Source organism: Mirounga leonina, unplaced genomic scaffold (genome assembly GCF_011800145.1).
Source record: "Mirounga leonina isolate KUSES-001 unplaced genomic scaffold, KU_Mleo_1.0 Mir_115, whole genome shotgun sequence".
NCBI classification, from domain to species: Eukaryota; Metazoa; Chordata; class Mammalia; order Carnivora; family Phocidae; genus Mirounga; species Mirounga leonina.
Window position 1 is genome coordinate 64234832 of NW_023270268.1, and position 19691 is coordinate 64254522.

At 42.3% G+C, this 19691-nt stretch overlaps 1 protein-coding gene across 2 annotated transcripts in view; it reads right to left on the minus strand.

The window, feature by feature from the left end:
- The window catches only part of NCEH1 (neutral cholesterol ester hydrolase 1), a 42989-nt gene extending 24964 nt beyond the window's left edge, over positions 1-18025 (minus strand). Inside the window, exon 1 of one of the 2 annotated variants that reach the window (XM_034999070.1) lies at positions 17436-18025. In XM_034999070.1, coding sequence (XP_034854961.1) covers positions 17436-17573 — 138 coding nt within the window. In that variant the 5' untranslated portion in view covers positions 17574-18025. The remainder of the gene's footprint in view (positions 1-17435) is intronic. The other variant, XM_034999061.1, reaches the window with a different exon arrangement.
- Positions 18026-19691: the final 1666 nt, after the last annotated feature.

A 19691-nucleotide genomic window follows, 5' to 3' on the forward strand; every position in this document is an offset into this window, starting at 1 on the left:
ATTTTTGAAAAGATTTTATTTATTTATTTATTTTTGAGAGAGAGTGAGAGACAGAGAGAGAGAACAAGTGGGGGAGGAGGGTGGGGCAGAGAGAGAAGCAGACTCCCCGATGAGCAGGGAGCCCGATGTGGGACTCCATCCCAGGACTCTGGGATCATGACCTGAGCTGAAGGCAGATGCTTAATGGACTGAACCACCCAAGTGCCCCTAAAATATTAAGTTTAGATAAAAGTATCTATACACCAGATGACTGTATTGCCCTCCTGAGGTGAATTTACACGTGAGATATCCCACTACAAGGAAAAGAGGATGAATCTATTTGTCATCCACTTGTCCAGCAACATTTGAATGTTTATTGTATACCAGACCCACCAAGACTAGTAGGAAGATAGGGGTAATACAAACATAGCCTCCATCCTTAAGAAGCTGACACTGCATAAGGTGGATATATGCAATGCAATACTGTGGTAAGTACCAGGGATACATACACGGAGAAAGAAATAACAATTTCTACCCCTAGGAGCTTGCAGTGTGTCCACAGCATTGGTGACATTTGAGCTGTGTCTCTAAGAACAAATAATTTGCCAGGAGAAAAGGGGGAGAAGGACATTCCACCCAGTGGAATTAACATGGTAACACACAAAAAGGTACAGAAGAGCAAGGCTTATTGGAAAGTTGGGATGGACTACTGTTCTGTGGCCCTAAGAAGAATAGGGTTGGCACTGTATTTTAACGTATTGAAATAGCTTTAATTTGATGATTTTGCATCTGGTCTTTATGATACTTTTTAAGAACATCTGTTCCGCCACCCCCATCCTATCCCCAGGACAAAACCCAAGGAAGCCGAAGTATGGCTCCACTAAAAGAGCTCCCAACTGAAGAGACAAAAGGAGCTTCGCTCACCAATAGATTAGCAAATCATTAATTTAAAAAATCCACCTGTTTTAACAAGTTATTAAGAACCAGTTTTACCTCCGGCGCCTGGGTGCTCAGTCGTTAAGCGTCTGCCTTCGGCTCAGGTCATGGTCCCAGGGTCCTGGGTTCAAGCCCTGCATCGGGTTCCTGTTCAGCGGGAAGCCTGCTTCTCCCTCTCCCACTCCCCCTGCTTGTGTTCCTGCTCTCGCTGTCTCTCTCTCTGTCAAATAAATAAATAAAATCTTTAAAAAAAAAAACCAGTTTTACCTCATCTCTATGATCACTGTTAAGCAATCATACAAATTGTCTAATCCAAGGCTATTCAAAGGGTGGTTCAAAGACTAGCAGCACCTGAATGCAAATTCTTGCTCCCCAACTCTACCTGTTTAATTAGTATCTCTGGGGGTGGGACTTTGGAATCTCTCCAGATGGTTCTTTTCCATGTTAAAGTTGAGACATACTGGTCTAGTTCAGTATTTCATTAAACAAGCTGTGTTTCTTTGCTGTTTTTAATATCAGCTCTACACCCGAAGAGGGGCTTGAACCCACAACCCTGAAATCAAGAGTCACCTGCTCTACTGAGTTAGCCAGGTGCCCCTTTAGCCAGGTGTCCTAGAGAGCTCTTGTTACTGATTTTCATTGCAACCGTAATGGGTGAACGGGTTTGGGACAATGTTGCTAAGAGCAGGGCTTGCAACGCAAGGCACCCTAGGAGGTTTGAAGGAGCACTGCTGGCCTCCCTCAGGACTGAACGGTCCGTTCCCTGAATTCCTATTTATCCTTCCAGACACCTCCTCTGCGAAGTCCCCACCCCCGAGCCGCCCCTGCTCCGCAGAGAACAGTCCCGCTCTGCAGGCTCCGTGTGTGACGACGTGGCTCGAACGCGTCTCCAACGCCGCACCTCTCCGTTCTCCGTGCGAGGTTTGGTCTACGTCTGTCTCCCCCGCGATCTCTGAGAACCGAACCCCGGTTGCGGCCATCGGCGCGCACCAGCCCGGAGGCGGGCGAGCAGCCGGGGCGGGGGGATGAACGGCTGCGGAGAGGGCGTTGGGTCGCCTGAAAGCCGACGGGGGCAGGAGACTGGGGAGGCGTCTCCCTCCTGGCTTCTCTCGCAGCGGAGGTTTGGTGCAGCCTCTGGGTCACTAAGGCCGGCCCCTCCCCGCCGGGGCCCTCACCCTTCCCGCTCTGCCTTTCACCTTTAACTCTCGTCCTCCAACTTGGCCGAGACACGGAGCTGGGAGCTCTGGAGCGCCGCCAGGCGGCCACGGAGGGCAGGCGGGCAGGCGGAGCGAGGAGCGGAGACTGACGGCGCGCTGGGCACTTGGCCGAGGAGCCCAGGCCCGGGCAGAGAGGGCACCAAAGCCTAAAAATGCCTTTCGTGAGAGCCCGCCTCACTCTGTGAAAGGCCCAGTCCTTGCCCTCAGAGCTGCACGAGCAGCGTGATCAGGTAGAGGCCAAATGTAGTAAGGGTTTCAGACTCTGGTAAACAAGTACGATGACATCTCTTAAGATGGTACTTGTTAAAATCCATGAGCTCACCGAGGATGGAGGGATAAGGATGGACCTTACAGGCTGAGGGCCTGACAAGGTGGGAACAAGAAGACGAAGAGGAGGGCGCCTGGGTGGCTCAGTTGGTTAAGCGACTGCCTTCGGCTCAGGTCATGATCCTGGAGTCCCTGGATCGAGTCCCGCATCGGGCTCCCTGCTCGGCAGGGAGCCTGCTTCTCCCTCTGACCCTCCTCCCTCTCATGCTCTCTCTATCTCATTCTCTCTGTCTCAAATAAATAAATAAATAAAATCTTTAAAAAAAAAAAAAAAAAAAAGAAGACGAAGAGGAAGAAGAGGTCCAGTCTAATGAGGAAGATCTCCACTCTGCAATGTCTCAAGACTCAGAGAAATAAGAGGGGGCAGAAATTGAAAAGGAGAAAGAAAATGAAAAAAAAAAAAGAAAAAGAAAAAACAAACACTAAAATATTTAAAAATATTGTTGGCCTTTAAAATAACAATAAAGAATATAATAATGTGATATAAACAATGAATATAATAGTAAAATAACAATGTGAACCTATTCTGACATTGCTAAATTATATTAACTGGAAGCAATCAGATCCTGGTCAGCCCTTTAGTTTCAAATTTGATTTTCATTTTGAACACAATGTATCCAAAGTGTTGGAGAAGAGTTAAACTTATTCTTTAACCTCCTCACACCTGTAACAGCCCTGCTGTTTTACAAATCAAAATTTAAACTGAATTTTAATGAATTGAATGATTTCCCTCTATTTGGGGGCCAGAACCAGGGCCCCAATCCAGCTCTGAGTCCCAGGCAGGGCCTACTCTCTGTTATTCTAAGTATTATTTCTCCTCTGCTGGATCCAATTCTTTCTGGTCTCCGGCATGTCTAGTGTCCAACCCTTTGCTGGGGATAGACTACAAATGTTCACATAGTGTTCCCATGGGGGAAGGTGAGGAAGGTGGATGTTTGATTTTATCTCAGTGTGATCCTGTATCTAATTAGAACATAGGACTGTGCTGGGTTTCCTCAGTTAGCCAACTTCTATGCAACACTCAACACTGTAGAAGCCTTAAACTCATGTCTTCAGGGGCCACAGCAGCTAATGCAAATGAGTAAAGAATAAGGATGAAGCTGCTGCTTTCCCTAGGTGATTGTGTGATATGGAAATTCTGGCCTACTATTGCCAGATGATCTAATTTTTCAAGAGAAGCAGGAAGCCCAGATTGTTGTGTGAAACATTCTGAATTTTAGGTGTTGGCAATGAATTTAAAAATGTTTAATATACAGGGGCACCTGGCTGGCTCAGTTGGAAGAGCATGCAACTCTTCAGCTTGGGGTCGTGAGTTCAAGCCCCACGTTGGGTGTAGAGATGACTTCAATAAATAAATAAATGTAAAAAAAATAAAAAATAAAAATGTTTAATATACAATGTGGACCAAAAATAACATAACTGCAGGTCCGTCTGTGGCTCTCAAGTTGGTGGTCTGAAAGTCAGAACATATTTTTTCATACAAACAATATGCCTAATTGATAGTCTTCTACCTCCAAACCTGGATAATAATAAATAAAACCAAGGCATAAAATTAGAAATATTTGATTGTGGGTTTTGTTTATTTGGCATTTTAGGTTGCGATGATGCATAGAGGCAGTTTAGAGAGCAATGACAATGGATATGGGAATTAATGGATAATCTGAGTGGGACTTATGGGTTCTCTCAAGGACTACAGAGGCTGATGCATTTGTTTCTTTTTAAAATTTCTTTTCCTTTCAAAGCAATAATAAAATAAAAATAAAATAAAATAAAAATTCTTTTCCCTTCAAAGCACATAGATTTCCTTATCCCTGATTTGAATATAGTCTTCTTGTCAGAGGTAATTATAGTCATTCTTAGGGGATTACAAAAGAAATGGGGGATAAAGATTAATTTTACTGAGATAATAAACTGGGTTAGAATTAGAAGACAAAAGGGAAATATGGGGTGTTTTTTTTTAAGATTTATTTATTTATTTGAGAGAGAGAGCGTACACAAGCAGGGGGAGGGGCAGAGGGAGAGAATCTCAGACTCCCCGCTGAACTCAGAGCCCAACTTGGGGCTTGATTCCACAACCCATGAGATCATGGCCTGAGCCGAAACCAAGAGTCCGATGCTTAACCAACTGAGCCACTCAGGTGCCCCATCTTTTTTTTTTTTTTCAAAAGGGAAATATGTTAAAGAGAATATAATATGATGTAGTATAAGTATGAAAGAAAGTGCAAGCTGCCTAAATACTGTCTCCTTCACCCCCCCCCCCCAAGGATGCCAGGAAGTGGACTATTTACAACTGGGTGTTACAATGGTAGGTGCCCAGTACTATGCTAAGGGTCACTGGTCCTTCTCCTTGAGGTTGACAGATATGTTAAACACTTGGAAGTGCTCTTGACATACAGGGCCCTACAATATAAGCAGGGGTGGAAGCTAACAATCCTCACATAAACTGAAAACCAAAGTCTTTACTTATTCTTGAAAAATCATACTTTTGTTGTATGTTTTCCTAATTTTCATAATTTTACTGTTAGCTTACTTAGAGTTAGCATAATTAAAACAGTGAAATAGATCCTAACACAAGACTGGGACTAGCTCTACCCATGGTTCAGCTACATAAAGATCTCCTTCAAACTTCTTATACCTTTCAGAATCTCAACAGAAGTAGCTTCTGGTAGGCACCATGCTGGCCCACCTCAGAACTGTACACCTGCTGTTTTCCTGGAATACCCTTATTTCTGCATCCGTCTGCTGTTTTTTTTACATTCTTTCAGACTCAAAAAAATGGATGGTGGGGGGAATGGCATAAAGACATTTAAACACTGACAACACCCAAATGAAAGTCCAACTTTTTCAGCAGTTAAAGTCCTATGATTTACCCAAAAATAGGCTTTTATGGATTCGGGAAATCATGTTTTTAGAGGAATTGAAAATCACTGCCAACCAGATTCCTTCTGTAGACATAACCAATAATAATGTTCTTGTTTTTATCCAAAATATCTTCATTTAAGTTGCAGAATTATGCCAATTTGAATTTGCTATGTGAAGAAATAAGACTGACAAGTTACTGGTTTTAGTCAGTAAGGGCTTCTGTGGTTGCTAACTAAGGCTCGAATCTAGCACATGGTGTGTCCTAAAAAATACTGGCCCACTGTTCTTGACAAAAGTGTAGTATGTGAATTTTTATGGTATACTATTAACTATAGAATTAATAGGCATCAACCTACAGGGGAGAAAGTTTAATATTCATCTGATGTGAACCTCATTTTGAAGCAGACAGAAAAAGCTACTTAGGTTTTTTTTTAAGACTCCACATTTTAAGATAGGTTTCCACATAGATGAACCAACCAACATAAATTTAAAATTAGCTCTTTGGGGAAATTAGCTATTTTGCTTTTTCTTTCTGCCTTTGTTGGCACCACCTCTTCTCATTCAACATCATTTTTATTTTTAAGCACTCTCCATACCCAGCATGGGGCTCGAACTCATGACCCCGAGATCAACAGTCGCCTGCTCACTGACTGAGCAAGCCAGGTGCCCCTAAATTTTTTTAAACAAATATTTTTTAATCTACTAAATAGTTACGTGTATATAATTTTTATATTTATTTTTATATATAGCTATTTAGTACCTCAGTAATATCCATCAGTAACTTCCATCTCAGGTTTTAATCATAAGCTATAAAGTTTATTTTGGCTATTTCCTGTGAGAAATGATAGCTCAATAAGATGAGCATTACCAGTCAAAACATTAGTTTTGGCAGACATCCTTGAAATTATTCTAACAAACAGGCTATAGATTGAGACCCTGAAATGTAAAATCCACAGTTGCTTGGGAGTACATCTGTGGCTGATACCTTGAGGAGAACACCAGGATGTAGAGCTCATGGGCCCCATTCCATCTTCATGTCCCTCAATCTCTCAGGAGAATTCAAGATGGGTTCAGTTGACCACCCTTTCCTGATACTACTCTTTGCTGGTTTCTTTAACACTTTATTTCCCCAGTTTTCCTCATTGTTCCCTGTTCTGTCCCCTTTGTTGGTACCACCTCTTCTCATTCAACATTGTTTCCATAGGGGATTTCATGTCTTTATAGGATTTCAATTACCATCGGCCTGCCAACAAATTTCTCCATATTCACTATATTTTCTTGCCACATATATTTGGCACTGGATTGTAGCTTTAGGAAGGCCAAGTGCCGTGTGTTTTGTGAACTGCTATCACCCCAAAGCCCAGTATATGGTTGTTACCAAATGATAGAGGCCATTGTGAATTTCTTCTGTTATGGTGTTTGACTGAAGACACCTGCCTTTAATAACTTTAGAAGTCAAAGTCATCTTTTCCATAGGTACAGGAAAGATCTCTACACCCAAAAGATGGCAAGCATTTGAGCAAATCCAAAGCCCTTCGTTGAGAAAAAGATCAACCCTGCTTGCAAGTACTTCTTCACCACTTTCACAATGTGGCAAGATGGCCCACCACTGAGACAGAATTCAAATAAAGGACTTTAATTTATATAACAAAATGTCATGTCACCAACTGTATCTTAGATACCTAAAGCCTAAGGAACTCTTTTCAGGTGACATCATATTCTAAAACGAATTGATACCTTGGCAAACTCCAGTGGAGATCTTTGATATGAGACAGTGAAGGCCTAAGAGACATTCAATTTCTTTGACTTTTAGAGCACTAACTACAAAGACAGAGTGCCTGAATTAGAGTTTTGGCTCTGGGTGTGTGACTTGGGCAAGATACTTAACCTCTCTGTGCCTCAGTTTCTTCATTTACAATATAGGAATAGTAATAGTACTTACGTTACAGGATTCTTTAAAGATTGAGTATATACATAAAACAGAACAGTATGAGTTAGCTGTGAGGATGATGATTCATAGATCTATTCAGTTAGAACATCAGCAAACTCAGCCCATAGACTCTAAAACTTTAACCATAGGAAGCAGTTTTTAGTCTTGCTTTACAGCAAGGATTGTGCAAGAATTTTATATATGCAATCACACACAGTCCATATAACAAGCCTCAAGGGATGCATTATCATTATCTCACTTTTATAGGTGAGAAAACGAAGGTTAGAGTTCAAGTAACTTGCCTAACTAGTTTCACAACTAGTTAGTGCTGAAGCCAGGAGTTAAACCCAGTAGCCACAGCCAGCAGAAGTTTAATATAGATTCCAGTCTGCCAGTAAGAGCAGTAGTAGACTGACAAGAATAACCGTGAAAATAAAAGAATACAAAACAGCATATTACTATTGGAGTATATTGCAGACAGTTGTCAAAACTCAGATCTGGACTATATATATATATATATATATATACATATATATATATATAGTCTTATGTCTATATGTCAGGTACTGTTCCAAGTCCTTTACGTATTTCTTTAAAAGATTTTATTTATTTATTTATTTATTTGAGAAAGAGTGAGAGAGAGAGCATGAGCGGGGGGGTGGGGGGGAGGGCAGAGGGAGAGGCAGAAGCAAACTCCCCGCTGAGCAGGAAGCCCAATGCAGGGCTAGATCCTAGGATCCTGGGATCATGACCTGAGCTGAAGGTAGATGCTTAACTGACTGAGCCACCCAGGTGCCCCAAAAGCAGATCATTTTCTACCAGCAGAATTGACTTGCTAAGAAAGTCAAGGAAACAGGAATTATTGCTGCCGTGGACTTTCTTTTCACTAACAGGGAAGAACTGTGCCATGAAATGGAAGAGCCTGCAAGCATGGGACAGAATGATCCTAAGAACTGAGGCATAAACTAGGAAGGGTGAGATAAACATCTTGCATTTTAGAAGAGTAGATTTCAGAACAGTGACAGTAAAGGTAATGTGAATCCCAGAGCAGGGATGATATTATGGGACAGGCAGCACAGAACAGGGTCAGTCAAATTAATTTCTCATGAAGCATTTGTCAATTATCCATTCAAGAGGAAAAGGGAAAGGTAGAGCAATATCAAGTGAATGTGGGAATTCACCAGTGATCTTTTTAAGGGGGTGGCCTAATGTTTAACTAGAAGCAGCCAAATAAATCATTACAAATTCAAAAACAAGCATCAATCTGCAAAAATAATAATGAGGAAGTTAGAAACCCAGAAAACAGTGAGGCTTGCAAAAAAAAAAAAAGTTGCAAAGGGTAGCAAAAAACCATTTGGGGTTAAATTCAGAGTCACAGGCACATGGGAGCACCAAGTCTGCTCTTTGGGGCAAATGAAGTAATATAGAAGACTGAAAGTAAGCAGAACCATGAATTCCTGTTTTATCTACAATGGATGATCTTCAAACCAAAACCAAACCCTAAAACAGGTAAGAGGGGAATTATGTCTATGATAGCTGAGAAAGCCTAGAATTTGGTGGGGAGCTTGTACATAAAGAAACATCCACCTAAGGAAAGAAACATACATGGGCCCCACACACATGAATACCAGCAGAGTATACAGGACAGAGAGATTAAGGCTCATTAGGGAAAAAGGAAAGTTTCTAAAAGAGATACTTTTTGAGTGGGTATTGAAAGATGTGTGGAATGTTAGCTAAAGGCTACAGTGAGAGGGCATGGGAGGCAGTAACAGGAAGAAAGTTGTGAGATACAAGCGTGCAGACATCGTGGGAACACTGAGGCTAGATTCAGCAATGTGGGACTGACTGGCAGGACTGACTGTACGTGCCACTTAAGGAACTTAGTGGTTGTATTCTGCCACTATTGCAGGGGACAGGAAGCCAGGGGGAGAGGGAAGGGATGGGGGGTGGTTCACTGGAGGGTTAACAGTCAGATTTGAGAAGATGGAGCCCAGGAATCATTCTACAACTTTGACTTGATTATGCTAAATGTTGGCAAGTGGAATAAAAGTAGACTGGGCCTCTGTCCAGATTTGTTTGGGAATAATTCTGGTTTAAAACAGTTGTCCTGGCATGATTATTAATAGCAGCCTCTATCACTCTTAAAAATGTCCTGGTTTGGACAATAAGTTATAGGACTACCTGGACAGATGTACCTTGGGGACTATCTATGTTCAATAGCAATAATAATGAACTTGTATTTAAATAGTTATAAACTGTAGAGAGGAGAGCTTCCCAACAGGTGTGCCACAAATGGATTACAGGGGGGCCACAAGACATTGATGTTTCAGTGTTGCATGGAAGTAAAAACGCAAAACCATTTTTTATAGCTACTCAAAATTGATCAGCATCCATATTCTATTTGAGAACGATTTGTATAATCCTCTATATAAATCTCACAAATTCTATCATTCAAGCCCATACAGATTGATTCCCTCCTTATTTCCTCCAGTTCCCCCGGCATACTTTTACAAATGTAATCAAGCCTATGGCAGGAAAAAAGATTGGGAAGCACTACTGAAGATTAATTTAGCTGTGGGAGCTCAGAAAAAGGTCAGGATTCAGTGAACTAGTGTCAAAGTGATCATGAGCACTCCCACGTGCGTGGCCGCAGCTAGGAGGGGTGAGTCAGAGACAGCACCAGAGACAAAAAGGGGAAATCCATCATGGAGGACTTTGTTTTCAGGTCAGCGGGCTCAGCAAGTGAGAGCAGGAAAATAGGAATCCAGGACATTCGATTCTAGTCTCACGAATCATGTGATCTTGGGGATGTCACTGGCCCTCTCTGAACCTCAGTTTCCTCACTTGATAAATGGAAGTAGTTCATGCCAGCCAATTATTCATCACAAAAATAAAATGAAGGGTGGGGCACCTGGCTGGCTCAATTGGTGGAGCATGTGACTCTTTTCTTGGGATCGTGAGTTCAAGACCCACATTGGGCATAGAGTTTACTTAAAAAAAAAAAAAAAAGCTTAAGACACATCTTTTTTTTAAAGATTTTATTTATTTATTTGACAAAGAGAGAGATACCGAGAGCAGGAACACAAGCAGGGGGAGTGGGAGAGGGAGAAGCAGGCTTCCCGCGGAGCAGAGAGCCCGATGCGGGGCTCGATCCCAGGACCCTGGGATCGTGACCTGAGCCTAAGGCAGACGCTTAACGACTGGGCCACCCAGGCGCCCTTAAAACACAGTTTCTAAAAAAGATTTATTTATTTTATTTGAGAGAGAGAGGGGTGGGGGAGGGGCAGAGAGGGTCTTAAGCAGATTCTACACTGAACACAGAGCTGGACTTGGGGCTTGATCTCATGACCCTGAGATCATGACCTGAGCCAAAACCAAGAGTCGGATGCTTAACCAAGGGCACCACCCAGCCGCCACCCAAACACAGATTTTTTTGGGAAAAAAAAAAAAAAGAGATTAAGTGAAAACTTTTGTAAAATCTAGAGCACTATATAAATGTAAAATATAATAAAAAATCATGTTCGTCAGGGTCTCATTTCTCCTCTCCCTGTGTGGCCACTGGTATCCCCCTGAGGTATTCCTGGTAGGATCTCTCACTCTCACTCCATTCCCCCTACTTCCACCACCACCCATTCACCGACCATTCCCAAATCCATGTCTCCAGCCCAGCTCTCTCTCTCCTGGGCTCTGGTCTTGCACATGCAAACTATTTATGAAAAGCTGTCCTCAGACTAGTCCCACAGACATTTCAAAACAAGATCCAAAACTCTACGATCTTCACTTTCAGATCTGCTCTTCCTGAATCGGGGTCATCGTCACTACTCAGCCAGGTACTCCAGGGTCTGTCTCAGGAGTCACCATGAACTCCTTTCTCTCCTTCACTCCATACTATCTCTCCGTCAGCAAGTCTGTCAGCTTCACTGCAAGTTCATGCTCTCACCTCTCATCTGGATTGCCTCCTCAGTGGATGCTCACCTTCATTTACTTTCTTCAACTCCAGTCTCTACACTGTCACAGAGAAAGACTGTTCTAGAACACAAATTTGACTATGTGATTTCCCTGTGAAAAATCTTTCAGTGGCCCCTTTCTCAGCCCACAGAGCCCTTCTTTATCTGGCTTATGCTTCCTTCCAGCCTTACCTCTCTGAGGTCTAAACCACTTGTAGTTCCTTAGCTCTATCATCCTCTCCCATTGGAATGTCCCTTCTGGCCAAAATGCCCTTCCAGCCTCCTTTCTCCCCACCTCTTCTCCTCCTCCACCTCCTTCACTCAGCTCCTATGGAAAGGCAAGCTAGTACAATGGTTAAACTCTTGAGCTCGGAGTGAGACAGGCAGGAGTTGAATTGTGAGTCTACCTCTCATAAACTGTGTATCTTGAGCGAGTTAGTTTTCTTTGCATTTCAGTTTCCTCCTTTGTAAAGGAAGGAGATTAAGGACATCCACTCATAGAATTATAGCATGGCCTAAATGAATTGCATGCAAAGCACATAGCACAGTATCTGGCACAGAGTAAATGCTCATTGTATGCTTAAGAAATGTTAGTTTTTTTACTGTAAACAATCAACCTTGATAACTCAGATCAGATGCCAATGTGAGAGGGAAATAGTCCTCAATGCCTGTGGCCTGGGTCTACATTAGAGGCCCTTTTTAAGGCTCTTGGAGCAACCCTTAAAGCCTCTGTCAATAACTCTGTCATTCAAGAACACACTCTGTAACTGCCAATAGGCTTATCTTCCCTTCACTCTACTGTAAACTCCTTGAGATTAGGCATGTGTCTTTTTCATTTTTGTTTTGCCAGTTCTTAGCACTGATGTATTTACTGAACGAGTGATGACTTCCAAAGGGTAGGATTTTAATTTTATTTTGGAAACACTGAAAGATAGATTGTTAAAATTTCATAATAAGATACAAATTGGGTGTAGAATATAACTAGGTTTGCCACTTGGACATTCAATTACATTTCTTAATTCTTTATAAACATAAAATGGAGAAAATAAGTATTGATCTCCCACATCATTTCATTTAGCAGTGAAAATTTATACTCTGTATTTTAAAAGAAGTAACTGTGCATTAACAGACTGTTTAAGAATGATTACTGCACTTCCATACCTTCCAGAAATGTCTTCAGATCAAGCCCAAGTCACATGTTAGAAATAGAATGTCCCACTAAAATAAAGTAATATAGCATTCCTGTGCTGAAGGCTATATTTATAGAGGTCTAGGAAAAATAACAAGGAAAGCTATAAATTAGGCATTGTCTAACACACCTGGTAGCTGAATCAATCTGACCTTAATTTTTTTAAAGATTTATTTATTTATTTGAGAGAGAGAGAGAGAGAGAGAGAGAGAGTGGGGGGAGGGACAGAAGGAGAGGGAGAGAGAGAGAATCTCCAGCAGACTCCCCACAGAGTGCAGGGCCTCATGCAGGGCTCAATCCCATGATCCGGAGATTAAGACCTGAACCAAAATCAAGAGTCGGTCACTTAATGGACTGAGCCACCCAGGTGCCCTGCCCCTAAAGTATTCCTTAAAGCATTTCTGCTGCGAGGTGTTTATAAAAATTCCATCAAGTTAGCTAAAAATTATTGTGATTGGTGAAATCTCTAATTAAATGAAGAAATATGTATTACAGCAAGTCTAGAAGGCGGCAGACAAAACTTACTATTTACTAATGTTTTTGAGTTAAATTTACCTGACAACAGTAAACGTTCCAGTTCATGAAAGGTTATGAAAAAGGTTTGCAAATTGGAGTTCTGCATGGCATCCAGCTGAGCTGGATTTAAACCACACTTTACACAGCCCGAGAGTGCTCGCTTCGGCAGCACATATACACAGCCCGAAAGTACATTCCTGCATGGAACATCCAGGTTAAGTCATGTTGCATTTTGATGTTTGCAGACATTTTACAAGATGAAAAACCTTGTTCAACTGGTTCAAAAGCACTGTCATCCGTAAGAAACAGGGGGAAAACATTCAGCAAAAACACCTGTTTTACATTATGTCATCAAAAAGATACATAGTAGAGGAGGGCCTGGGTGGCTCAGTGGGTTAAGTGTCCCACCCAAGGTCATGATCTCGGGGTCATGGGATCAAGCCCCGCATCAGGCTCTGTACTCCTCTCGGAGTCTTCTTGTCCCTCTGCTCCTCCCCCACCTGCACCCGCTCTCTCTTTCTCTCTCTAAAATAAATAAATACAATCTTTAAAAAAAAGATACATAGTAGAGGAATTAGTAAATTGGGAAATGATCAAGGTAAGCCAAGCCCAGCCCTTGCTCTGAACTCTCTTCAGATAACCTATTGCCTTTAGCTGCCATCTTTACCTTCCTCTAAACCGTACATAACCTCTCCCTCCTATGAGCTTCTGGAAGTATGCCTCTTCAGTAATGCCTGTCAGCAAGTACCTTTTTAATAGCTATATATTAACATGTCTTCTCCATTTTACCAGGCTATAGGTTCTTTTAGGGCATTTTGGCATCTCCCTAAAACCACACATAGTGGGCTTTCCATCTGTGTCACATCTAAGTGACTAAGCATGAAGCATGCCACTATGATAGCTGTATCAGGGGATCCAGGATGCTTTTTTTTTTTTTTTAAAGAAATCTGATTTTCTTACAGAGCAATTACTAAAATAGTAATCACATTGGTATGTGTGTGCACATCAATTCCTCTTTAGAAGTAGGAAACCTACAAAAATTTTTTTAATAATTTCTTATTACTACACATTCATTGTAGAAAAGCTAGAATATATAGAAGTGAAAATTGAAGATGGCCCAGAAAAAAAAGGCACTACATTTTAAATCACACCCTTCTGCTTTTTCTCTAAGTATAGATAAATCGATATATAGGTATACATAATTATATGTTTTGGCATATAGATATACAGAACTATATGTTTTGGTATATATAAGTATTTTAAATGGGATAATGGCATATATGCTGTTTTGTTGCATTTTCCCACTTAACATAAAGTACGTATCTTTTGTAGGTCTTTAACATTATTTACGACCTAAATGTTTTGACTGTATAGTATTCAAAAAATGCGTGTTCCATAATTTATATAATCTCTTAATTTTTTGCTTTCATTTTTTTTTTAAATGATGCTGTAAAACAAAACAAAATAAAACAAAACAAAACAAGGTTGCTGAATGTTCCCCCATATTTCTCATGAAACAGCAGTGCTGGGGCACCTGGGTGGCTCAGTCAGTTGAGTGTCAACCAACTAATCTGATAAACTAATCCATGTAATGCAAAAGGGCTCATTTCCAGCAACATGTGTGCAAGATAGCTAGTGCAATTTAAGGAATATATATTAACTGATCTGCAAGGCCTTTGATTTACCTTAAAGAGCAGTGGTTCTCAAATTTTACTGCACATTGAAATCACCCGGGGAGCTTTTAAAATTGATGCCCGGGTCTCACCTCCCAGAGATTCTGAATAAATCTGGTATAGGACAGAACTCGGGCATCAGGACTTTTAAAGCTCCCTAGAGGATTTTAATGCAGCATCCATGTTGGAGATGACTTTAGAGAAAGATCTCAAGTAGCTACTTCTTAGGCAATATTGGAGGATCCCAAGGAAAAAAAAGTACAATGAATAAAATCTCAATGATCTGACTCATCTGCACAAGAATAAAAGCAGCATTCATATTTCTTGATGCTTGGCCTACTGTGTTAAGAAGTAGGCCAAGCTTCACCTTCTGAAGTAGCTTCGGTGGCTTTTGTAATTGAGCAAATCATTTCTAACGAAAATTGCTTGGGTAACAAACTTTATGCCATGCAATTTAGTGGTAGCTCCCCAGGTTTCAATGAGATAATTCCCTTCCAGTTGACATTTGTTTTACTGTTTCAACAAAGTTGGCCAATCCCACAGATTCTCTCCACAATCCGTAGTGGACCTTTGGAACAACTCTTAGAGGAATAACTACAAGTTACAGGTATTTAAATACATTATTAAACCTCATGGCAGCCTTGTAAGGTAGATGGTAAGCCTATTTTACAGGGAAAACGGAGGACCAGAGAAGGTTAGTAAATTGCCTGGCCTCGATGCCAGTAAGTGGCCTGGTTGGGATGGGACTCAGGGAGGCATACCTCTAGCAGTCATGTTCGTATTCACTTACAATGTGTCAAGTCACATTGCCTTTTCCCCGGCACAATTTGAAGTGACATTAGTAAATTGCTTTACTGGGTAGAATATGCTAATATGGCCTGAATGATCTTTCTGATCTTTCACAATTTAGAAGAAAAGTGATGAGAGCCACTTCTGGGCAAACCCACTCTCAAGCCACAGTGTCAGGTGAGGATAATTGGTTACCTCATTTATCTCCATGACCTGGCTTTACACACATTATCAGTCCCAAACATCAATTGAGGGCACATTTTATATAGAGGATCATAGGGTACAACGGCCTTGCCTTTGATGGGTTGACAGCCTATAGTTGGGGGAAGAATGGCTTTTCTCCAAACCTGGCTATTCCCCAATGACACATGATGGGGAAGACCTCTTTGGTGACCTGAAAACTAAGAATAATCTCTGCAGCCAACAGAGCAGTTTGATCCTTTTTTCATGTTTTTCTTACTCTTCTAACTAGTTATTCTTCTTCTTGTTGTTGAAGGCCATTATAACCCACCCAGGTAAAGACCATTGTACCCCAGAACCTTTAAAGGATATCACTCCCAAATTACATAATTTCTGAAGGAAGAGAGGGACTTCAGGGGTTGCTACAAGAAGACCACCTTTCTTGGGACAAATGCTAGAGAAGGGGATGGTCATTCTTCCACCATGTCAGCATTACAGTCAACAGGAGGGAAGGAAGGGGCTGTATAATTTCATAGACCATTCTTAAGAGACAACAGGGAATGGAAAACATGGCTGGATTTAAGAAAAACAAATCTCTGGGGTGCCCAGCTGGCTTGGTAGGTGGAGCATGTAGCTCTTGATCTTGGAGTTGTGAGTTTGAGCCCCACATTGGGTGTAGAGATTACTTAAAAATGAAGTCTTTTTAAAAATTAATTAAAAAAGAAAAGAAAAACAAACCCTTAGTAGGAATGTGCTACAATACCCTACTTCAGGGGCTTTGTGATAGGACAAAGCCTCAGAGACTCAGTGATTTTACACACAATTAGAATGGACAGGGAAAAGAAACATCAACCCTCTAGGAAAAATCATGATTTTCCCCCCTCTTTCTCTAGTCACTCCTGAAAAAAAAAAGGAGCTTACAAAAATAACCTGAGATTAAGAAGGGTTAGAATAATAGAGCCCAGCCTTGGCTGCAGATTGTAGTTTAGATTTTAGATTCTCTGGCACTAAAATTAATGTCTCTTACTACAGAAGAAACTGCAGACAGTTACATTGTATGGTCTACGGGGAAAAGAAATCCATAACCATGATACAGTAGACAGAAATGTTACCCTGCAAGGGTAAGCAGGAGTATCTTGGCCCAGGTCAAGATCATCTCCTTGACAATCAAAGACAGAAAATAAATGCTGCAGGGCAGGCGGAAAACAAGTGCATCATGCAAACCGCGGCTGCCGCCCCCTCCACCGCCTTGTCTTCAGCCAGGCCGCCAGGCCTCCTGGCCTCCTTCTTGGGCTGAGCTGATAAGCACCACGCACAAACCGGAGATCCCTGCGGTTACTCAAGGGCTTACAGGAGCCCTGCCTGCTGCCCCCAAGAATGCAGAGCTCCACAGTCGGGGGACCTCAGAAGATCGCCGGTGCCCGCTTCCGCTTTTAAGGTGGCTGCACACTACCCGGAATCAGAGCCTGTTTTCCCCCACAGCCTTCCTAAAACATTTAACTCACTCTCTGCTGGCCCCTACAGAAGAAGGAAAATGGGGAAGGGTGGTTTATAAAAGGCTGAAAGGTGGGTTTTTTGTTTTTTGACATTGCGAACCAAGAAAGAGGAGCGATATTTAAGACAGACGAAGGGTTAAACAGTTGTCAAATTCTATTCAAGAACTTCACCTTCGCGGTCACCAACGCAGAGAAGATACAGGTCTAGCCCGCTGCTAGCAAGGAGGCAAACGCGAAACCCTGAAAACGCCAGGCTGAACCACCTTAAAAACTGATCGCCTAATTGCGTTAGAAAAATACGCGTTCTCGTGGGACGCGGTCCGGAAATCTTGCTTCCCCCTTCAAGTATTACTTAAGAAGAGGGAGAGAGAATCAGCTCTGGGATGCGTCTCACCACTTGCTGTGCGCTCCGGAAAGTCGCGTCCAGCAGCATCAGCTTCCAGGGATCCGACACGGAGCTGGGCAGGGGGATGTAGATGTAATAGGCGGCCAGCGCCACCAGGGCGGTGAGCAGGACACAGGACGACCTCATCCTCCCGGGGCTCGGCTTGTGGGCGGGTGGACGCGGAGGAAAGGTCTGTGCCACCCAAAGACCTCCAGCAAGTTTCTGTAAGGGTCGGCGGCTCCTTCACGGGTTTCTTATACGCCTAGGAGCCAATCAGAGGCGGCGTCGGGAGGAAGTAGGAGCGCTGACGTGCCTCCTCTTCTGTGTCCTTGCAAAGTGTTGCAGACACGCAAGGTTAGAGACCCGCTCCCGGGCTGCGCTAGGCGCAGCACAGCGGCCTCTGGAGGACACAGGTCTATATTGCACGCCTGTGACCAAGGGCTCCCTCCGCAAGATCCCAAACTGAAACCCAGAATAGTTTCAATATGATGAGTTTCTGTGTGTGTGTGTGTGTGTGTGTGCAAAGTCCGTGGGCCACCCTGACTCAGAGTGGATATACTGAGAAAGATAATAAAAATCCACTGTCTTCTAGAGCCAGACTTGCAATGGAATGTAAATTCTAGCTGATACGTGGTGAAAAAAAAGATAATAAATTCCTATAGCTCAGTCAGGGACAAGCCAGTAGTATATCTAGCATCCAAGTCTTGGTTTCCAAATTTCATTTGCCAATGAAAAGAACCAGGACTGGGGCGCCTGGGTGGCTCAGTCGTTAAGCGTCTGCCTTTGGCTCAGGTCATGATCCCAGGGTCCTGGGATCGAGCTTCGCTTTGGGTTCCCTGCTCCGCGGGAAGCCTGTTTCTCCCTCTCCCACTCCCCCTGCTTGTGTTCCTGCTCTCTCTGTCTCTCTCTGTCAAATAAATAAATAAAATCTTTAAAAAAGAAAAGAAAAGAAAAGAAAAGAAAAAGAACCAGGACTCTGCTGGCTCTTTGGGGAAAAAGGTGATTCCAAGGCTGGGGCAAGTAAAGTGCAAGACGAGTCTGTTGTGCTAGAACATAAGGAAGTGCTCAAAAATGAGGGGACTGGTCAAAAGGACACAGGTGATTGCCTGAAGGATCTCCCAATAGTTAAAGCTGGGGTAGTTTTAGCATCAAAATAAATAATTAATGGATTATAAATAACATAAAAACCGGGAATCTATACTAATATGCATGAATAAATAAATAGGGAAATGCCACCTAAAAAAAAATTCTTTCAGTGGGTCAATGAGAGCAGAAAAATCATTTGAATCCAGATTTCCGATGGGGGAGAGGGTAGGTATAGAATGAGACAAAGAACTTCACCAGCAGAATTAAAACCAGGGATCCAGGAGGAAAATATTTGGGAGAACTGTTTTAAGGAGGTGGTATGAGAACAGCTCCAAACTTATTGAACAAGGACTTAAAACACCAGGTACACATAATTTTGTACCTTAATATAGCCATTTAAATTTAATCTGATCCAAAGGAGTGAAATAGCCGTAAGTTTGGGACTGAAAATGAGATTATTAGGAGAAAATGTGTTTCTTGTTCAGAGTTGAAAGAAATAAAGGGCACACTTCAAGCATTCAAAGTTGAGATCATCGTTTGTAGCTGTTGTTGTTGATGATGATATTTATTGCTTAAAATCAGGCACATTCTATTTTCTAAGAACTGCTGTGCTCTCCAGGGAACTGAATGTTATTTTCGTATCCTTGGTGGATCTACCTATGAGAAAAGGTGTGGCCTATGTAGATGACTGGGCGTAGTAGTTGGTCCTGGGTTGTATCTGATGGAAAGTAGGGAACTGGTAGTAATTACAGCTCCAGGCAGTCACCTGTGAATTTGAATATCCTCTTCAAATAAATTCCAAACTCCTTTGCAGACCTCAGTCTGGGCTGGGCTGGCTGCCCCTGCCTACCTCTGTAACTCACCTCTTTCCCTCCCTACCTGTCTTCTATGCTGCAACCACACTGGCTCCCTTCCAATCAGATATACTAGGGCTTCTCTGCCTCCGGGTCTTTATGTATGTCATTCTGTGCTGTTTCCTCTGCCTGGCACTCTGCCCCCTACTTTCCATCCTAGTTGGCTCATTCTTATTATTGAGATATCTGCTTAGATGTCACTTCCTCAGAATGACAATATTTTGTAAGGTTCAGCATGTAATTGGGCCCTGAAGCTTGTAGGTACCTTCTATAACTGCTAAGTAACCACCTCGCAGTAAGAGTCTTATCTTTCTTACAAAGCTAA